Here is a 20,969-nt window from a genome sequence, read left to right on the forward strand (position 1 = left end):
ACTAGACGAAATAAGTATTCCAGAATTCGAATCAATAACAGCTGCTGCCGTCAGTAACTTAGAAGTAGACATCCACTAGTGGTGAAGGAAACATTAATCACTTAATGAAAGCAAGTCTTGCGATACAGACTGTAAACCAATTACCCTTCCTTTCAGAGTATTCTGGTGCAATAGCTCCATAATTCCCCCCCCCCCCCCCCCATGAGGCTTGCGTGCCTCAGCGATACAGATAGCAGTACCGTAGGTGCAACCACAACGGAGGGGTATCTATTGAGAGGCCAGACAAACGTGTGATTCCTGAAGAGGGGCAACAGCTTTTTCAGTAGTTGCAAGTCTGGATGATTGACTGATCTGGCCTTGTCGCACTAACCAAGTCTGGATGATTGACTGATATGGCCTTGTCACACTAACCAAAACGGCCTTGCTGTGCTGGTACTGTGAACGGCAGAAATCAAGGGGAAACTACGGCCGTAATTTTTCCCGAGGGCATACAGCTTTACTGTATGGTTAAATGATGATGGCGTCCTCTTGGGTAAAATATTCCGGAGGTAAAATAGTCCCCCATTCGGATCTCCGGGCGGGGACTACTCAAGAGGATGTCGTTATCAGGAGAAAGAAAACTGGCGTTCTACGGATCGGAGCTGGAATGTCAGATCCCTTAATCGGGCAGGTAGGTTAGAAAATTTAAAAAGGGAAATGGATAGGTTAAAGTTAGATATAGTGGGAATTAGTGAAGTTCGGTGGCAGAAGGAACAAGACTTCTGGTCAGGTGACTACAGGTTTATAAACACAAAATCAAATAGAGGTAATGCAGGAGTAGGTTTAATAATGAATAGGAAAATAGGAATGCGGGTAAGCTACTACAAACAGCATAGTGAACGCATTATTGTGGCCAAGATAGATACAGAGCACACGCCTACTACAGTAGTACAAGTTTATATGCCAACTAGCTCTGCAGATGACGAAGAAATTGAAGAAATGTATGATGAAATAAAATAAATTATTCAGATAGTGAAGGGCGACGAAAATTTAATAGTCATGGATGACTGGAATTCGGTAGTAGGAAAAGGGAGAGAAGGAAACGTAGTAGGTGAATATGGATTGGGGCTAAGAAATGAAAGAGGAAACCGCCTGGTAGAATTTTGCACAGAGCACAACTTAATCATAGTTAACACTTGGTTCAAGACTCATTAAAGAAGGCTGTATACGTGGAAGAAGCCTGGAGATATTGACAGGTTTCAAATAGATTATCTAATGGTAAGACAGAGATTTAGGAACCAGGTTTTAAATTGTAAGACATTTCCAGGGGCAGATGTGGACTCTGACCACAATCTATTGGTTATGACCTGTAGATTAAAACTGAAGAAACTGCAAAAAGGTGTGAATTTAAGGAGATGGGACCTGAATGAACCGAAAGAATCAGATGTTGTACAGAGTTTCAGGGAGAGCATAAGAAAACAATTGACAGGAATGGGCGAAATAAATACAGTAGAAGAAGAATGGGTAGCTTTGAGGGTGAAGGCAGCAGAGGATAAAGTAGGTAAAAAGACGAGGACTAGTAGAAATCCTTGGGTAACAGAAGATATATTGAATTTAATTGATGAAAGGAGAAAATATAAAAATGCAGTAAATGAAACAGGCAAAAAGGAAGACAAACGTCTCAAAAATGAGATCGACAGGAAGTGCAAAATGGCTAAGAAGGGATGGCTAGAGGACAAATGTAAGGGTGTAGAGGCTTATCTCACTAGGAGTAAGATAGATACTGCCTACAGGAAAATTAAAGACACCTTTGGAGATAAGAGAACCACTTGCATCAACATCAAGAGCACAGATGGAAACCCAGTTCTAAGCAAAGAAGGGAAAGCAGAAAGGTGGAAGGATTATGTAGAAGGTCTATACAAGGGCGATGTACTTGAGGACAATATTATGGAAATGGAAGAGGATGTAGATGAAGATGAAATGGGGGATACGATACTGCGTGAAGAGTTTAACAGAGCACTGAAAGACCTGAGTTGAAACAAGGCCCCCGGAGTAGACAACATTCCATTGGAACTACTGACGGCCTTGGGAGAGCCAGTCCTGACAAAACTCTACCATCTGGTGAGCAAGATGTATGAAACAGGCGAAATACCCTCAGACTTCAAGACGAATATAATAATTCCAATCCTAAAGAAAGCAGATGTTGACAGATGTGACAATTACCGAACTATCAGTTTAATAAGTCACACCTGCAAAATACTAATGCGAATTCTTTACAGAAGAATGGAAGAACTAGTAGAAGCCGACCTCGGGGTAGATTAGTTTGGATTCCGTAGAAATGTTGGAACACGTGAGGCAATACTGACCCTACGACTCATCTTAGAAGCTAGATTAAGGAAGCGCACACCTACGTTTCTAGCATTTGTAGACTTACAGAAAGCTTTCGACAATGTTGACTGGAATACTCTCTTTCAATTTCTAAAGATGGCAGGGGTAAAATGCAGGGAGCGAAAGGCTATTTACAATTTGTACAGAAACCAGATGGCAGTTATAAGAGTCAAGGGGCAAGAAAGGGAAGCAGCGGTTGGGAAGGGAGTGAGACAGGGCTGTAGCCTATCCCCGATGGTATTCAATCTGTATATTGAGCAAGCAGTGAAGGAAACAAGAGAAAAATTCGGAGTAGGTATTAAAATCCATGGAAAAGAAATAAAAACTTTGAAGTTCGCCGATGACATTGTAATTGTGTCAGAGACAGCAAAGGACTTGGAAGGGCAGTTGAACGGAATGGATAGTGTCTTGAAAGGAGGATATAAGATGAACATCAATAAAAGCAAAACGAGGATAATGGAATGTAGTCGAATTAAGTCCAGTGATGCAGAGGGTATTAGATTAGGAAATGAGACACTTAAAGTAGTAAAGAAGTTTTGCTATTTGGGGAGCAAAATAACTGATGATGGTCGAAGTAGAGAGTATATAAAGTGTAGACTGGCAATGGCAAGGAAAGCGTTTCTGAAGAAGAAAAATTTGTTAACATCGAGTATAGATTTCAGTGTCAGGAAGTCATTTCTGAAAGTATTTGTATGGAGTGTAGCCATGTATGGAAGTGATACATGGACGATAAATAGTTTGGACAAGAAGAGTATAGAAGCTTTTGAAATGTGGTGCTACAGAAGAATGCTGAAGATTGGATCGGTAGATCACATAACTAATGAGGAAGTATTGAATAGGATTGGGGAGAATTTTGTGACACAACTTGACTAGAAGAAGTGATCGGTTGGTAGGACATGTTCTGAGGCATCAAGGGATCACCAATTTAGTATTGGAGGGCAGCGTGGAGGGTAAAAATCGTAGAGGGAGACCGAGAGATGATTACACTAAGCAGATTCAGAAGGATGTAGGTTGCAGTAGGTACTGGGAGATGAAGAGGCTTGTACAGGATAGAGTAGCATGGAGAGCTGCATCAAACCAGTCTCAGGACTGAAGACCACAACAACAACAACAGCTGCATAATTAAGAGTTATATACAATCGCTCGCTGGACGAAAGATCCGTACTCAAATACTGAAAACTGCACAGATCTCTCCAACATTCAAGAAAGGCAATGGGACTTACCCACTAAATTACAGTCGGTATTATGTTCGATAATTATGAATTACCTCGAAGGGAACGGTCTATTGACACAAAATAAACACGAATTTAGAAGATATCGTTCTTGCGAAACACAACTAGTTCTTTATTAATACCATGTGGTGAGTGCTATTGGTAAGAGATTTCAAATTGATTTCCTATTTCTAGATTTCCAGAAGCCTTTCGACACCGTACCTCACAAGCGGCTTGCAATCTAATTCTGTTCTTGTGGAAAACGCGTCTCAGTTATTTGACTGGATTCGTGATTTCCTATCGAAAGGTCATAGTTCGTAGTAACTGACGGAAAGTCATCGAGTGAAACAGAAGTGATCTCTGGCATTCCCCAGGGTAGTGTTGTAGGTCCTCTGCTGTTCCTTGTCTGTATAAAGGATTTAGAAGACAACTGAAGCAGCAGTTAAGGTTGTCTGCAGATGAAGCTGTCGTTTATTGCCTAATAAAGTCACCGGAAGGTCAAAAAAATTGCAAAGTTGTGAAAAAAGGATCTGTATGGGGTGAAAATGGGCAACTGAGCCTAAGTAATGAAAGTTGTAAGATTATCCGCGAGAGTACCGTATTAAATGGAATTAGTTCAACTTCCGTTATATGATAAATCAGTCAAATATAAACGCCATAAATTTAACTAAATACCTAGGAACTACAATTAAGAACAACTTAAATTGGAAAAAACGAATACAAAATGTTGTGGGAAAGGCGAACTGAAGACTATGTTTTACTGGCAAAACACTTAGAAGGTGCAGCAGATCCACTGAAGAGACTGTCTAAACTACGCTTGTGTATCGTCTTTACGAGTACTGCTGCGTGGAGTGGGATCCTTAGCAAACAGGACTGACGAAGTAGATCGAGAGACTTCAACGAAGGGCAACACGTTACGTTTTACCGAGAAACAGGGAAAAGAGTGTTACGCACATGATACAGTACTTGGATGGTCATCATTAAAATAAAGGGGTTTCTCGCTGCAGCAGGATCTCTCTCAAGACGCGAACTCGGGACCTTTGCCTTTCACGGGCAAGTGCTCTACACTTGCCCGTGAAAGGCAAAGATCCCGAGTTCGAGTCTCGGTCCGGCACAAAGTTTTAATCTGCTAGGAAGTTTCGTCAACTTACTGCTCTGAATGTGGAAGTCTTTTGTTGATGGCCAATCTAAACGAGCATCATAATAAACTAAGGGAAATAGGAGCTCGCGAGAATAGACACAGGTATTCGTTTCTTCTACACGCTGTTCGAGAATGGAATAATAGAGAACTGTTGTGAAGGTGGTTCGATGAACCCTCTGCCACTAACTTAAGCGTGATTTGCAGAGTATCCCTGTAGGTGTAGATGTAGTTGCAGATGTTCATGTAGATGTACATGTCCTTACATCTCACCGGAAGAACGGTCTGGGCAAGCTGTCTAGCAACGAATTTGAACTAAGAGTAAAGGATACAAAAGTAGAATTAATACAGTGGAACGGTGAGAGTCGACTCGCTGAATTTTAGTGATGCAGAAGACACAGTGGAAATGGTGGTACAATTATGGTAAAGTAGACTGAAAAAGTACACAGTATGGTCTAAAAACGAAAGTTTTATGTTTCAAACAGGAGCGTAAGGTGTGGAGAAACAAAAGATCAAGTTTTAACGTTCCGTCAGAGATGAGTTCAATAGAGACGGAGTACAAGCTCGAATTAGATGAAGTTGGGGAAGTATTGTCCACGTTTCGTTATCTTATAAAATGTCATTTCCTTTGTACATTTAGATAAACCAGTTAAAAGCTAAGACTGGATGTCCAAAGGAGATTTTGAATTGCGCGCCGGATATGTAATCCAGTATGTTAACCTTTAAGACGATTCGCTCGATGTGATTGAGAGAGATTTGTTTCCAAAGCAGTTCCGCTGTTATCTGATCATGGAACTGGGTTAATACTTTGCCAACGGAGCTCCGAAATGTGTGAACCCGACACTTGGGTAGCGACATGAATAGAGAATGAGAAACTCGAAAGAGTGGGAATAGGCTACCGAAGAATGATAAGAACTAACTTGAAAGAAATTGGCTAATCGAAGGCGTTATGTACAACGTAAGAATGAAAAAAAATGGTAAAACAACCACATCAATAAATACAGAGTCACGGACACTGTTCTTCACTGTTCATGAGCGGATACTGTGGTACTCGAGAGGACCGCGGGTGGTAAAATTGTAACGGAAGACAAGTTTTGAAATATGCTTCATGAGGGATCTCTGGACTTCCTGTCTCTTTGACAGCATGTTTGTAGACGCCTCCTACACTGGAGAGCGACGTCAGCAACTCGTGCCCGTGAAACGGCAGACAAAATTACTAGAGAATCTCCCACCGAAAATCTCGAGTCCCAGCACCAACAGGCGACGGGTAAAAATTTTAAATAAATGAATAATTTACAGATTATCCAGTCCGAAAAATCATTTGACCGCATCCACAGCAGAGAAAACCTCTGGCCAGTAGTGGAGAAGATGTTTCCCCAGGCACCTGATAAAAATATACCAAGGTGAAAGCACCAAAATAAAAATATATACTAACAAAAGTTGACACTACAAACAAACCAGGGAATAAGGCAAGGTTGTAGCACATTAGCAATACCGTTCAACATTACATGAACGACCTGATTAATTACGGAATGCGTGAATGACAGAAAACCCCCAATGCATAAAACCTGCGACACATAAATTGGTAAATACGATGCTTGTGGCCGACGAACACGTAACTGGTCTCAGTAATGAACGCACATTACAAGGAGCGATACACACATCAAAAAATATTGGGCTACATTAGAACCTGAAGATACCACCAACTATAAAAAGACTGTCGTTTTTTAGGAAATCATCCCATAAGAACAAGGATAATCATCATATAATAGGATAATCATCATATAATAACAGAATAGGTCTCCCATTTCCACTATCTAGGACGTGACACAACTTTTGAAGACGAGAAATACATAAATAAAATCAACTCCAATCAACATATATATCGAACGATAAAACCAGCATTAAACGGTAAACGAGAGGAAACACTCAAATTAAACTTCGTGAAGTCACGGCACTACTGATAGTACCACACGGAGTAAACTGAGCGACGTGGCACAGGGCTTATCACGGTTGACTGGCATTCGGCAGGAGCGCGGTTCATCTTCCCGTCCGGTCATCCATATCTATATCCATATCTATATTTTCCGTGGTTCCCCTAAATCGCTTCAGCAAAACGACGGCGTGGTTCCTTTGAAAAGGGCGAGGCCGGTTTCCTTCCTCATTTGAGCTTGTATTCAGTGATAGCGCCTGTTCAAATTTGTCGTTAGAAAATATCGAGCCTCTTCAGTTTCTTACTCGTTTTGTGATTTCTGCCACTGTAACCTACGCCAGCAATTAACTGCCCGCTGCTGGTGGCCGAGCGGTTCTAGGCGTTTCAGTTTGGAACCGCGCGACCGCTACGGTCGCAGGTTCGAATCCTGCCTCGGGCATGGATGTTTGTGATGTCCTTAGGTTAGTTAGGTTTAAGTAGTTCTAAGTTCTACGGGACTGATGACCTCAGCAGTTATGTCCCATAGTGCTCAGAGACTTTTTTTTTTTTTTTTTGAGCCATTAACTTCACGCTGTTTACATTCGCCTACTGCTACATTCACCTGATATCCAGAAGTTCTCTGCGCATCTCACCGGAGGCTAAGTTACTCTGTACTAATTATTAACTGGTGTAGCGGAATTGTTTGTAGTGCAATTTGTATTGTTTAATCTACCGTCATGTGTGGCAAATGTTGATGTTGTCGTAGATTAATGAGCACAGGAGTGAAATGTCAGAATTGTGGGTTGGTGTTTCACTGGGGTGATAGCAGCGGGGAAGCTGTTTTAGTGCCAGATGAGGCTTCCCGATGGAGTTGTAGCCGTTGTAGCCGTGACAAGAAAATCGTGGAACAGAGAAAAAAGATTTGTCCCCTTCACGCTGAACTAGAAATGGAGTACTTCGAATTAGACAGGTTGAAGAGCGAAAGAGACCATGGGAGCTGGGAACAGGTAACAAGTCCTAGTCAGAAGGAGAAAACCCCAGAAATCACCTTTCAGTGAGCAATCAGTTTAATTTATTACCTGATGCAGAAGAGCCTCAAACAGTTTTTGAGCAAAGTAGGGTGCAACAGACTCGTAGTAACAATTGTAATGCTAGGTCGGGAGTAAAGTCAAGCAGAAAGAAAAGAGTCCTGTTGTTAGGTTTCAGTCATGGGAGAGCTCTAGGCCAGTTGCTTCAGGATAGGCTAGGAGTCGAGTACCAGGTCACAAGCATTGTCTAACCTAGTGCTAAGCTTAGCCAGGTTAAAGAAAACCTAGGGGCCTTGTGCAAAGATTTTGATGGTGAGGACCATGTTCTTATTGTAGGAGGAACAGCCTGGCTAGCAATTCGGACTATGGTATTAGGTGTGACCTGAATGCAATAGGAGCAGCAACAGCTGACGCTCGTGTGGGGTTTGTGTATCTTTTGCAGCGCCATGACCAGCCCTGGATTAATACGGAGACCAGCCCTGGATTAATACGGATGTCAACTGTGTTAACAGAGAGCTGTGGGAGTTACTGTTGGCAGAAACTAAATCTCATATCTGTGTTGTGCCTGATGATGCAATTGGGAGGTGGGGCTACACCTGAATAGGAGGGAAAACGATAGATTAGTTGATCTTCTTGCAGAAAATGTAAGGGGGGCCACATGCACACAAGACAAAATACCTGTGATTACTGGAGTCAGAGAGGCACATTTTTTGGGTTAGAGTCAGGTAACAGACAGAGAGTATTGAAAGAGATTAAAACAGAACAGTGTGGTAATGTTTGAATTAGCATTCAAAGAAATAAAATTTGTGCGTTTCATCAGAACATTACAGGATTGAAAAATAAAATAAATGAGCTTCTTGTATGCCTAGAAAATAGGGTAAATTCTGAAGGTATAGAAGTTTCCTGTCTCTCTGAACACCTTGTAACCGCAGGGATGGAGAAGTTAAATTTAAGGGATTACTGATTAGCATCTTATTCATATATAGTCAACATGGAGAAAGGAGGAGTTGCTACTTATACAAAAACTGGACACAAAGTCAGAAATATTGAAACAATTAGTTTTTGTGTAGATCAGATCCTTGTAGCATGTGCTTTATTAGTTGCTACTGCAATTTACTTCTATAGTAATTGTAACAATCTACAGATCCCCTCAAGGTAACTATCAGCTATTCATAAAAATTCTAGAAGCATTATTGAGCTACCTGTCAGACAAAAGGAAGCAGTTAGTGGTTTGTGGTGTTTTAATGTAGGTTTCTTAAAAGATACGGATAGCAAAAATGAGCTACAATCTTTGTTTGGTTTTCAATCTAGTATCTGTTGTAAATTTTCCAACTCGTCTGCAGCAGGATAGTAGGTCACTTGTCGATAACATTTTCATAGACGGTTCAAATGGCTCTGAGCACTATGGGACTTAACATCTGAGGTCATTAGTCCCCTAGAACTTAGAACTACTTAAACCTAACCAACCTAAGGACATAATACACATCCATGCCCGCGGCAGGATTCGAACCTGCAACCTTAGGGGTAGCGTGGTTCCAGACTGAAACGCCCAGAACTGCTCGGCCTCAACGGCCGGCTTCACAGACAGTGTTCAGGCAGAAACTATTAATGTGTAACCATCTGTTAATGCGCTAACTGATCATGATGCACAGTAAATGGAAATAACACATCTAGCACCTTATAGACTTGAAACAGGTTTATACAAAGCAGGGAGGCTTATTGATGCGAACAGGATACAGAGTTTTAAGTGCAGCCTCGAAGAGGTAGAATGGAATGAAAATGATGTTGATGCCAAATTCAATTTATTCCACCGTAAATTTGTCTCAATATTTGAGAGTTGCTTTCCTGAAACGTTATCCAAAAAAGCCATTACAAAGTAAGCCATGGATTACTAAGGGACTTGTACAGGCCAGAATAAGTCAGGATCCGCCGTTACTTGCTTACTACAAAAGATATGGTAATATTTTAAGGAAGTTCATTAAGAAGTCGAGAAGCTTATGTGTTCTGACAGAAATTAATGATGCAGATAATAAGATTAAAACTATATGGAATATTGTCAAACGCGAGACGGGGCAGCCTGACAGTGCACATCATACCATAGCAATAAAGCGAAATGATGATGTTGTGAGTGATAATTCACAAGTTGCAAGTATTTTTAACAATCACTTTCTGAATGTAGTAGCAAAATTAGGATTAAAGGGTTCAGTTCAAGAAGCAAAAACACACTCCTGGAAATTGAAATAAGAACACCGTGAATTCATTGTCCCAGGAAGGGGAAACTTTATTGACACATTCCTGGGGTCAGATACATCACATGATCACACTGACAGAACCACAGGCACATAGACACAGGCAACAGAGCATGCACAATGTCGGCACTAGTACAGTGTATATCCACCTTTCGCAGCAATGCAGGCTGCTATTCTCCCATGGAGACGATCGTAGAGATGCTGGATGTAGTCCTGTGGGACGGCTTGCCATGCCATTTCCACCTGGCGCCTCAGTTGGACCAGCGTTCGTGCTGGACGTGCAGACCGCGTGAGACGACGCTTCATCCAGTCCCAAACATGCTCAATGGGGGACAGATCCGGAGATCTTGCTGGCCAGGGTAGTTGACTTACACCTTCTAGAGCACGTTGGGTGGCACGGGATACATGCGGACGTGCATTGTCCTGTTGGAACAGCAAGTTCCCTTGACGGTCTAGGAATGGTAGAACAATGGGTTCGATGACGGTTTGGATGTACCGTGCACTATTCAGTGTCCCCTCGACGATCACCAGTGGTGTACGGCCAGTGTAGGAGATCGCTCCCCACACCATGATGCCGGGTGTTGGCCCTGTGTGCCTCGGTCGTATGCAGTCCTGATTGTGGCGCTCACCTGCACGGCGCCAAACACGCATACGACCATCATTGGCACCAAGGCAGAAGCGACTCTCATCGCTGAAGACGACACGTCTCCATTCGTCCCTCCATTCACGCCTGTCGCGACACCACTTGAGGCGGGCTGCACGATGTTGGGGCGTGAGCGGTAGACGGCCTAACGGTGTGCGGGACCGTAGCCCAGCTTCATGGAGACGGTTGCGAATGGTCCTCGCCGATACCCCAGGAGCAACAGTGTCCCTAATTTGCTGGGAAGTGGCGGTGCGGTCCCCTACGGCACTGCGTAGGATCCTACGGTCTTGGCGTGCATCCGTGCGTCGCTGCGGTCCGGTCCCAGGTCGACGGGCACGTGCACCTTCCGCCGACCACTGGCGACAACATCGATGTACTGTGGAGACCTCACGCCCCACGTGTTGAGCAATTCGGCGGTACGTCCACCCGGCCTCCCGCATGCCCACTATACGCCCTCGCTCAAAGTCCGTCAACTGCACATACGGTTCACGTCCACGCTGTCGCGGCATGCTACCAGTGTTAAAGACTGCGATGGAGCTCCGTATGCCACGGCAAACTGGCTGACACTGACGGCGGCGGTGCACAAATGCTGCGCAGCTAGCGCCATTCGACGGCCAACACCGCGGTTCCTGGTGTGTCCGCTGTGCCGTGCGTGTGATCATTGCTTGTACAGCCCTCTCGCAGTGTCCGGAGCAAGTATGGTGGGTCTGACACACCGGTTTCAATGTGTTCTTTTTTCCATTTCCAGGAGTGTATGTCCAAAAATGTCATTCCCCAGGACTTTAGACCTTTACAAATAGCACCAACATCCCCCACTGAAATTAAGGGAATTATAAATATACTCAGAAACCATGTGGTGTTGATGGAGTCTCTAACAGGATTTTGAAGTATGGTGTTAATTTCATAAGTGGAATCCTTAGAGATATATGTAATGCTTCGGTGTCAAAGGGAATTTTTCCAGACAGATTGAAATACGCAATTGTCAACCCTCTTCATAAGAAATGGGACAAGAGTGACTTAAATAATTATAAACCAATCTGATAGCGCATATCGTTTTCTAAAATATTCGAAAAAGTTATGTATTCAAGAGTATTCTCACATTTAAGTGAAAATATTTTAGTCAGCATGTAACAGTTCGGATTTTGGAAAGGTTACTCGACTGAGAATGCTATCTACAGATTTACCTCGGATAGTACAAGCCCTAAATAACAAATTTTTTCCAGTTGGTATATTTTGCGATCTTTCCAAGGCATTTGGCTGTGTGGATCATGTTATACTCTTAGAAAACTCAGGTTGTATGGAACTGAAGGCTAGACACACAGCTGGTTTGAATCATACTTAACGAACATAAAGCAAAAATTTGTGCAGAATAACACAGATAATGTTGGGAGGGTGGTAAATCCTAGTGGACGAGGAGTTATCACAAAGGGAGTGTGATAAGGTTCAATTTTGGGTTCTCTGTTGTTTTCATTTGTGTGAATGACCTCTAACTTAACGTTCAGCAAGCAGAACTATTACTTTTTGCAGATGGCACGAGTGTTATGATAAATCCCACTCCAGAAAATGCAGCTGAAGATATTGATAAGGAAATCTTTCAGAGAATTATTAAATGGTTCTCAGAAAATGGGCTGTCCCTTAATTTTGAAAAACTCACTAAATCCAGTTCTGTACACCGAATAGAGTCATACCGATAACTGATGTAGCATCTGACCAAGGCTCAGTTAACAGGGTAGATTTCTCCAAATTTTTGTGTGTTCACATTGATGACAACTTGAACTGGAAGAAGCATATTACTGAACTTCCCAAACAAAAAAGTTCAGCTGCTTTCGCTCTTCGTATAATCGCTAGTCTTGGTAATAAACAGATCAGCCTCCTAACGTACTTTGCTTATTTCCACTCATTAATGTCTTATGGAATAATTTTATGGGCTATAAAGACATAAAGTATTTATTGTATAAAAGATAGCAGTCAGAATAAATAATGGTGTTCACCCAAGGACGTCATGCAGACATATATTCAAGGAGTTGGATATTTTAACTGTACCATCAGACTACATATATTGGCTAATGAAATTCATTATAAATAATCCATCTCAATTCGTGAATAACAGTGATGCTCGTACGTATAACACTAGAGGTAAAAATGACCTTCACTATCCGTTATTGAAGCTATCAGTTGCTCAAAAAGAAGTACATTATTCAGCAAGAAAAGCCTTTGATCATTTGCCCAGCAACATAATGTGTCTGGCTGGTAGCAAATCTAGTTTTAAATCTAGCTTAAAATCATTTCTTTTGGACAACTCCCTCTATTCCATGAACGAGTTTCTGTTTGAAAACTGGTAAAAAAATTGGTACCTCTAAATGTAGTTGCATGTGTAGAACTAAAATTTTCAGTAATATTAATATCAGCACTATTCTTGTGTGTGTATATATATCTTCTAATCCGACTTTTTCCACATCATATCGATAAAATAATATTCTAAATGATCTACAGAACATAACTAAACTAAACTAAAACTAAACAACAGTAACCATGTAACGGATGGTGCACTATTATAGCACCTACACAGTATTATTGTTATACTTTTTTCCCTTAGAACCTCCTGCCAGAAGAAATAGCCACTGGTTCCGAAGACTTGTGCATTTCCACATCTTTTGTAGTTGTTTCTTCCTGTCGTCACTTCATGAGCAGATTTGTATATGTCCTTGTTGTATTTTCAAACACTGATAATTTTCATGATTTACATATTTTTTAACAATAAATACAATAAATGAGTTCGTTATCCTGGATTTCGTATTTTATCACCAGCTGGACACTAGCCAAGCCCCTGGCACTGCGTGATGTATACACAGATAATTGTTGATATCCTAGAGTTGAGAATTTTTTGTAGTTTCCGGATGAATATTCTATCAATGCAAACTAAAATATTTTGGCACTACCCCTAGGTTTTTTATTACTATTATTATTATAGTTATTATTGGTTGTGGTGGTCAAGCACAAGGCAATAACGGTATGTCCGAAAACTTCCAGATTCTATATTTTCAGAAGTAAGGAGCCCAGCAACCATGTGATTTAAAAGCAGTAAGTATAGTGCACACATGTCTATTTTATTGGTTTAAATGGGAATATAGGATATCGGTAGGGAGAGGATTGGCATAGAAGCATGTTTTCTAGTAAGTTCTACCCCCAATGTCGACGCTTAGCTTTCATTTATGACTATTAGGTAGCACTCGCGATGCACTGTACGTTGCTAATCACGTACAAAAACTAAATATCGCTTGTCTTCTGTTCGAAAGGAATTCTTTTTCGTTCTAAAATTTACTTAGCCGGTAACGCAGATGATGCGAGAAGAAGGACTGAGGGCACCAACTGCTATCTGCTTACACTCAGGGACAATGCTCTCAGAAAATTTTGGAACCATTGGTTTAGTCAGTACCAAAGTTACCACAGACTTTACCTATCTGATGTCTGAAAAAGCTGCATAAATATTCAGTGACATATTGATATGAATGGAGAGTGGTGCAAAGACTGACAACTTCCTCTGAATGTTCATAAACTTAAAAAAGTTGCATTTTACAAAACGAAAAATGTGCTCTATAATTACAGTATCAAAGAGTCAAAACTGGAATCAGTATACTCACGTAAACATCTGGATGTAACAATTTATAGGGATATGAAAAAATTGCAGTAGGCTCCATGGTAGATGACAGACTGCACTACGTTGATAAGATACTTGTAAAATGCGATTAGTCAGCAGAAGAGGTAGATGACAAAACAGTCCTGCGACTAGAATTATTATTTTCTCCGGCACAGAACAGCACAGTTCATTTTCAATAATTACTACATATATTTTGTACACCTATAATTCACCTTTTATTTTTACCTACATGTAAACGAAATTTGATGTATCCCGTAAATTTCTAGTAATGTTCAATATAACTTCAATTTTGTACAACTTTTATGCAGAAAATTTGCTTTAGTCCGGTAGAAGAAGTTTTATCTGTGCTAGATTTTGTTAAGAAGGACGTGGCAAGCAAACTTAGTTAGTGCTGGGGCTCGGTAATGTAATAACGCATGGATGAAGACTTATAGTTTAATCTGTGAAAAGAGTGGCAATTTCCCAGAAAGAGAGACAGTTTTCTGTAGGTGAAAGTCAGAAGATTGTTTGTGGAGGTGATAATCACAGTAGTGACACGGAGAAACAATTTCGATACATAGAAACAAACGGGTCGCAAGTATTCCCCAAAAAGCCGTCATAGCTGCACTATTGCAGTGATTACCGGAGTTTCGAGAAGAAATACGGCTTTAATATTTCCGATGAAGTCTTAGGATTCGAAAGAGGGGAAAATTACAAGAGAAGAAAATGGAAGAGGTAAGTTACTGCACCACAGAGTTTGACGGTAGATCGACACAGAAGATTAGAACTTTATCAAGACAACGAACGAACAAGGAGAACTATTCGTCAACAGAAAACTCGAGTACACTGCGGACTCGCCGAGGCAGTGTACTGAGCCGGCCAGAGTGGCCGTGCGGTTCTAGGCGCTACAGTCTGGAACCGAGCGACCGCTACGGCCGCAGGTTCGAATCCTGCCTCGGGCATGGATGTGTGTGATGGCCTTAGGTTAGTTAGGTTTAATTAGTTCTAAGTTATAGGCGACTGATGACCTCAGAAGTTAAGTCGCATAGTGCTCAGAGTCATTTTTGAGCAGTGTACTGAACAGGTGTCAGCTTTACTTTGGTTGAGGAGGGACTGGAAACTACAGCGGTAATACGGTCGGTGTAGCGAAAAGTGGCTATTATCGCTTATCTAGTAATCGAAAGAGGGGAACTGTGAATAGATTGCCTGTCGTTAATTTAGTTTATATGAGGCCCGAAGTGTGCATTAGCTTTGAAAGTGAAATATTAATAAAGTGAGGACACGTCTTTTAAATATATCATTACATGACCATCCATAGCTATTTCCATGAAATAATGTTTATATTTCATCCCCCGGCACATTGTAGACCCAAACTATTTCTACTAGGATTTAAAAGGTTTTGACAATGAGAATTTGTCGACGACAATGTCATCGGAGCGGCAGTGGGTATTATTTGGAATTTTTTTAAATTTAATTCATTCGTTGACTAGATAGCATCGTGCCATATTGTCTTCCTCCCGTGGGTGACCGAACGTCTGCCATGCGATGACACCAGTGCTTCTCAGCTAGAAGAGCGGCGTCCCAGATGAATCCAGAAAAATGACAATGATTCATCTTAACGGCAGACATTATTTTTCGCAGCTTCATGAACATTTATCTCAAAGCAGACTTTCTGCGTGTTAATTGACTGATGTTACATTAGTAAAAGACCATCAAGATTAACAACAGTTACGCGAAAGAATAACAGTTACGCCAAACATTTTCCTCTCAAAATTAAATTTTCAACATTTAAAAGCTATGGTCACGCTGCTTTTGTGGACTGTGAAAACATATATATTTAATTGTAAAGTGCTAAATAGAATAAAAATTTTGCCATTTCAACATTCTGTTACATTGTTTCCAGATAGTTAACGTAGTAAATAAGTTAATCTGCCATAGTCTAGACACCCACTTATCTTTAACGAAAACAGAGCATGACTGATATGACACGGTGTCACATGCAACAGTATTGATATTTCTATAGATAGTCACTGTTGCAGTCTTTATTTAAATTGTATCTTAGCATACCGCCTGACCAACACAAGTAGATAATTCACTTTGGTTTATACACTCTTAGTCCTATACAGAAAAAGAGACCCTGCATATATTAAGACACGTCAATTCAGTAGACTCCAGTTTATCTACCCAAGTATTTTTATTTCACATTTGCATCTGCTTTCATGTCAGTGTGAATGTGTGTGTCTTAGGTCACCTCCCATAGACAAAAGCAATACTGAGGCTAGCGGCATATAGTCTGATTAGAATTACTGTTCTTGTATTGAATTATTTTGATGCGAACGAAGAAGTAGCATTTGAAGTCACCGTTCTTGGCTGTGGCAACAGGTTGTGATTCTAGCACATTTCTGAGTTATCTGAGATTCCGAAAGCTCTATTACAGGTGCTTAGACAGCGAGTTAGTAAAAACATCATATTATTTGGGTGTTATCACGTCTTAACCGTTTCACCTGCTATCGATTGTGGCAGAAAGTGTGTTTAAACGAGATTCAATGGTCATAGAGTGTCATTGGATCGGGCGTTTACCGTATTATTTGGCGCCGGTGTTATTTAGGCAGAGGGTGAAGGTATATAATTTCAAGTAATTAAGCGTGCAGTAATCACCCACAATTAATGTTTATTGCAGATCTAGATTTCGGGATTTCGGTCGCTGTGTGGCCATCTTCAGTGTAGTAAATGTAAGCAGATCCACCAAGAACGGTGCAGTTTTACACGAGCCCAAAATTCAGTGGTATCTTCAATGCGATATTCTTTCAAATAGAAATGTGGCAAGAAATGCAAAAAAATTCTGATCGAATGTAAATTACACATGCGCCAAGACGCAACCGATACTTTCACCGTGCGATAACAATGGCGATGTTACTAAAGACAGTACCACTACAACAGAGTTACTAAATATGGTCTTCCGGAATTCCTTCGGCAAAGAAGGCGAAGTAAATATTCCAGAACAACTTCCAACAGGTGTAACTAAGATGTAGATATCCTTGGTGCAGCGAAGCAGGTTAAATCAGATTGTATTCTAGTCGATTTCCTTTTGGAGTATACTGACACATTAGCTGTGTACTTAACAATCATAAGCAATTTATACATTGTAAAGTTGCAAAAACCACCACAGCACCCGAGAAAGAAAATAGGAGTAGTCCGCTAAATTGCACACACATTTCACCAACGTCGATTTTCGGTAGGATTTTGAAACATAAGCTTTCTGTGAACATTGCGAATTGCTTCGAAGAAAACGATTCTGGACAAGGAGTGAATACGAATTCTAAAACTATCGTTCTTGTGAAACACAGTTAGACTTTTACTCTCAGGAGTTAATGAGTGCTATCGACAGGGGATGTCAAACTAACTTCATGTTTTTAGATTTCCAGAAGGCTTTTGACACCGTTCCTCACAAGACACTTCTAATCAAAGTGCGTGTTATGGACTGTCGACTCAATTGGCATTGGCTTCATGATTTCCCATCAGAAAGGTCACATTTCGTAGTAACCGATGGAAAATCATCGAGTAAATCAGAAGCAATATCTGGAGTTCCGCAAGGAAGCGTTACAAGCCGTCTGCTGTTCATGATGTACATGACAACCTTAGAATACCTCTGATACTGTTTTCCAGTGATGCTGTCATGTATTGTCTTGTAAAGTCATCTCACGACGAAAGCTAAACGAAAAAATGATTTTGACAAGATATCTGCATGGTGCGTAAAGTGGCAATTAACTCTAAATAACAAAATCTGTGAAGTCTTCCACACGAGTCATAAAAGGAATGCGCTAGATTTCGGCTACATGACAAATCACACAAACATAAAGGCTGTAAAATCTACAAATTACTTAGATATTAGAATTACGAATTACTTAAGAGGAAACGATCACACTGATAAGCTGTTCGGAAAGGAATCCAAAGACTGTGATTCATTGACAGAACACTTAGAAAAGGCAACGGATCTACTAAAGAGACTACCTACACTACGTTCGTCTGTCTCTTTTCGAGTACTGCCGTGAGGTGTGGAATACGCATCACATAGGACTGATGGAGGACATTCAAAGAGTTCAGAGAAGGTCAGTTCGTTTTGTGCTATCGCGAAATAGGAAAGAGAAAGCCACGGATATGATACGCGACCTGGGATGTCAGACAATAAAGCAAAGACGTTATCGCATCAAAATTCCAATCAGCAACTTTCTCCTCAGAGAATGAAAATGTTTTGTTGGCTGCCAAACTACATGGGAAGAAATGATCACCATAACAAATAAGATAGATCTGTGCTCGCACAGAATGATTTATGCACTCGATTCTTCCGCGGGTTGTTCGAGAGTGAAACGGTAGGGAAATAGCTCGAACGTGGTTCGATGAACCCTCTAAAAGGAACTTAATTGTGGGTTGCAGAGTAGTCATACAGATGTACATGCAGACAGCAGTGATTTTAACATTTTAACTTACATTTGCTTCACTGAAGTCGTGGCCATATTTGTTTCGTGCGATCAAAGCTGATAATATAATTTCAGGTAATTGCAATACTGATTCGCTACTGTATTATAACCATTTTATGAGTCATTCCAGAAAATTATTCAATTGTGTGGGACTTGTACAAACTACTATTAACAGGGGGTTCTGAACACGGAAGGATATCACAGTTGGTCACACGTTTATTGGAGTCACGGAGATACTGAAAGACCTGAACTGGCAAACGCATGCAGGTAGACACAAACAATCTCCTGAATCCCTTAGTAAGATTCAAGAATCAACTTTACTTGGCAATTCTGAGAATACACTACTGTCCTCTGCGTATCAAAGGCTTTTAGCAATATTTCTTCTCGAACTGTATACGTGAATTAAACGGGGAGAAGCCCTAATATTTGCCACAGTTGAAGGTATCCCGTGGGTTAACGGTCACCAAATGAAAAAACACTTTCAATTTAGAAGGGCAATAGCATCTGTTGTACGTATCCACAGAGCCACGATAAATGAAAACGACGGTAATGGAAACCATGTTGGCTGTTGGCTGTTGGTCACGGCAGTAGTGACGTGAAAGTGGACAAGTCTCCTCAGCTCAGAACGCCACGCGGCTGCACCTCGGCTGTCTCTGACTTTTGCGGACAAGCACGGTAAGCACTCACGCAGCTGAGCGGCACCGGCGAAGGCGACGAGCATCAGCACTAGCGGCAGCTCTGAGGACCCCATGGTGGCTGGAACTGCAACGTGACGTCTCTGGAGCCGGAGGACGTGTGGCGGAGAAGGCAGGTCGGTCCCTAGTTCTTAAAGGTCCGCTCTCAAGGTCGTTGCGGAACCCCAGAGTAACCGGTCGCCGCGAAGTAGCATCAAGGCTACGATTTCGCACAACTTGTAGACAAAAGTGCAGATACGAAGCTGAAGGTGAGCCAGCACCCGTCTGTTGGCTACAGGTACCAGATTCCTGCAGCCTCTGTTGAAACCCGGTTTCATTTGCTACAAAGTTGACTGCTTCGTGCAGGAGACACACCACGCTCAGTACTAGATAAGTGAAGTACAACACTGAACCAAAGAGCAAGCTCCGATCGATTTGGGATACAGTCGAAGATATAATTAAATTGCTAATTGCCGAAGATAAAGATGTCCAATATTTTCAGAATTTGTTTTATTGCGTTAAAGAAGTCCAAATCGGTAAGCACACCGTTTACTGCTGGTTATGGTTGTTGTTGTTGTGGTCTTCAGTCCTGAGACTGGTTTGATGCAGCTCTTCATGCTACTCTATCCTGTGCAAGCTTCTTCGTCTCCCAGTACCTACTGCAGCCTACATCCATCTGAATCTGTTTAGTCTATTCATCTCTTGGACTCCCTCTACGATTTTTACCCTCCACGCTGCCCTCCAATACTAAATTTGTGATCCCTTGATGCCTCAGAACATGTCCTACCAACCGATCCCTTCTTCTAGTCACGTTCTGAAACAAGCTCCTCTTCTCCCCAATTCTATTCAATACCTCCTCATTAGTTATGTGATCTACAAATTTAATCTTCAGCATTCTTCTGTAGCACCTCATTTCGAAAGCTTCTATTCTCTTCTTGTCTAAGCTATTTATCGTCTACGTTTCACTTCCATACATGGCTACACTCCATACAAATACTTTTAGAAACAACTTCCTGACATTTAAATCCATACTCGATGTTAACAAATTTTTCTTCTTCAGAAAGCTTTCCTTGCCATTGCCCGTCTACATTTTATATCCTCTCTACTTCGACCATCATCAGTTATTTTGCTACCCAAACAGCAAAAATTCTTTACTACTTTAAGTGTCTCATTTCCTAATCTCATTCCCTCAGCATCACCCGACTTAATTCGACTACATTCCATTATCCTCGTTTTGCTTTTGTTGATGTTCAAAACACCGTCCATTCCGTTCAACTGCTCTTCCTAGTCCTTTGCTGTCTCTGACAGAATTACAATGTCATCGGCGAAACTCAATTTTTTATTTCTTCTCCATGGATTTTAATACCTTCTCCGGACTTTTCTTTTATTTTCCTTTACTGCTTGCTCAATATACAGATTGAATAACATCGGGGATAGGCTACAACCCAGTCACATTTCCTTCCTAACCACTGCTTCCCTTTCATAGCCCTCGACCCTCATAACTGACATCTGCTTTCGGCACGAATTGTAAATAGACTTTCGCTCCCTGTATTTTATTCCTAACACCTTCAGAATTTGAAAGAGAGTATTCCAATCAACATTGTCAAAAGCTTTCTCTAAGTCTACGAATGC

At 41.3% G+C, this 20,969-nt stretch overlaps 1 protein-coding gene across 1 annotated transcript in view; it reads right to left on the reverse strand.

Moving 5' to 3' along the window:
• LOC126203943 (protein takeout-like) overlaps window positions 1-19,507 on the reverse strand; it is a 64,425-nt gene extending 44,918 nt beyond the window's left edge. The window contains exon 1 of the mRNA XM_049938337.1: window positions 19,351-19,507. Within this exon, the coding sequence (XP_049794294.1) occupies window positions 19,351-19,414 (64 nt within the window). The 5' untranslated portion in view covers window positions 19,415-19,507. The remainder of the gene's footprint in view (window positions 1-19,350) is intronic.
• Between the last annotated feature and the right edge of the window lie 1,462 nt (window positions 19,508-20,969).

The sequence above is a fragment of the Schistocerca nitens genome, chromosome 9, assembly GCF_023898315.1.
Source record: "Schistocerca nitens isolate TAMUIC-IGC-003100 chromosome 9, iqSchNite1.1, whole genome shotgun sequence".
NCBI classification, from domain to species: domain Eukaryota; kingdom Metazoa; phylum Arthropoda; class Insecta; order Orthoptera; family Acrididae; genus Schistocerca; species Schistocerca nitens.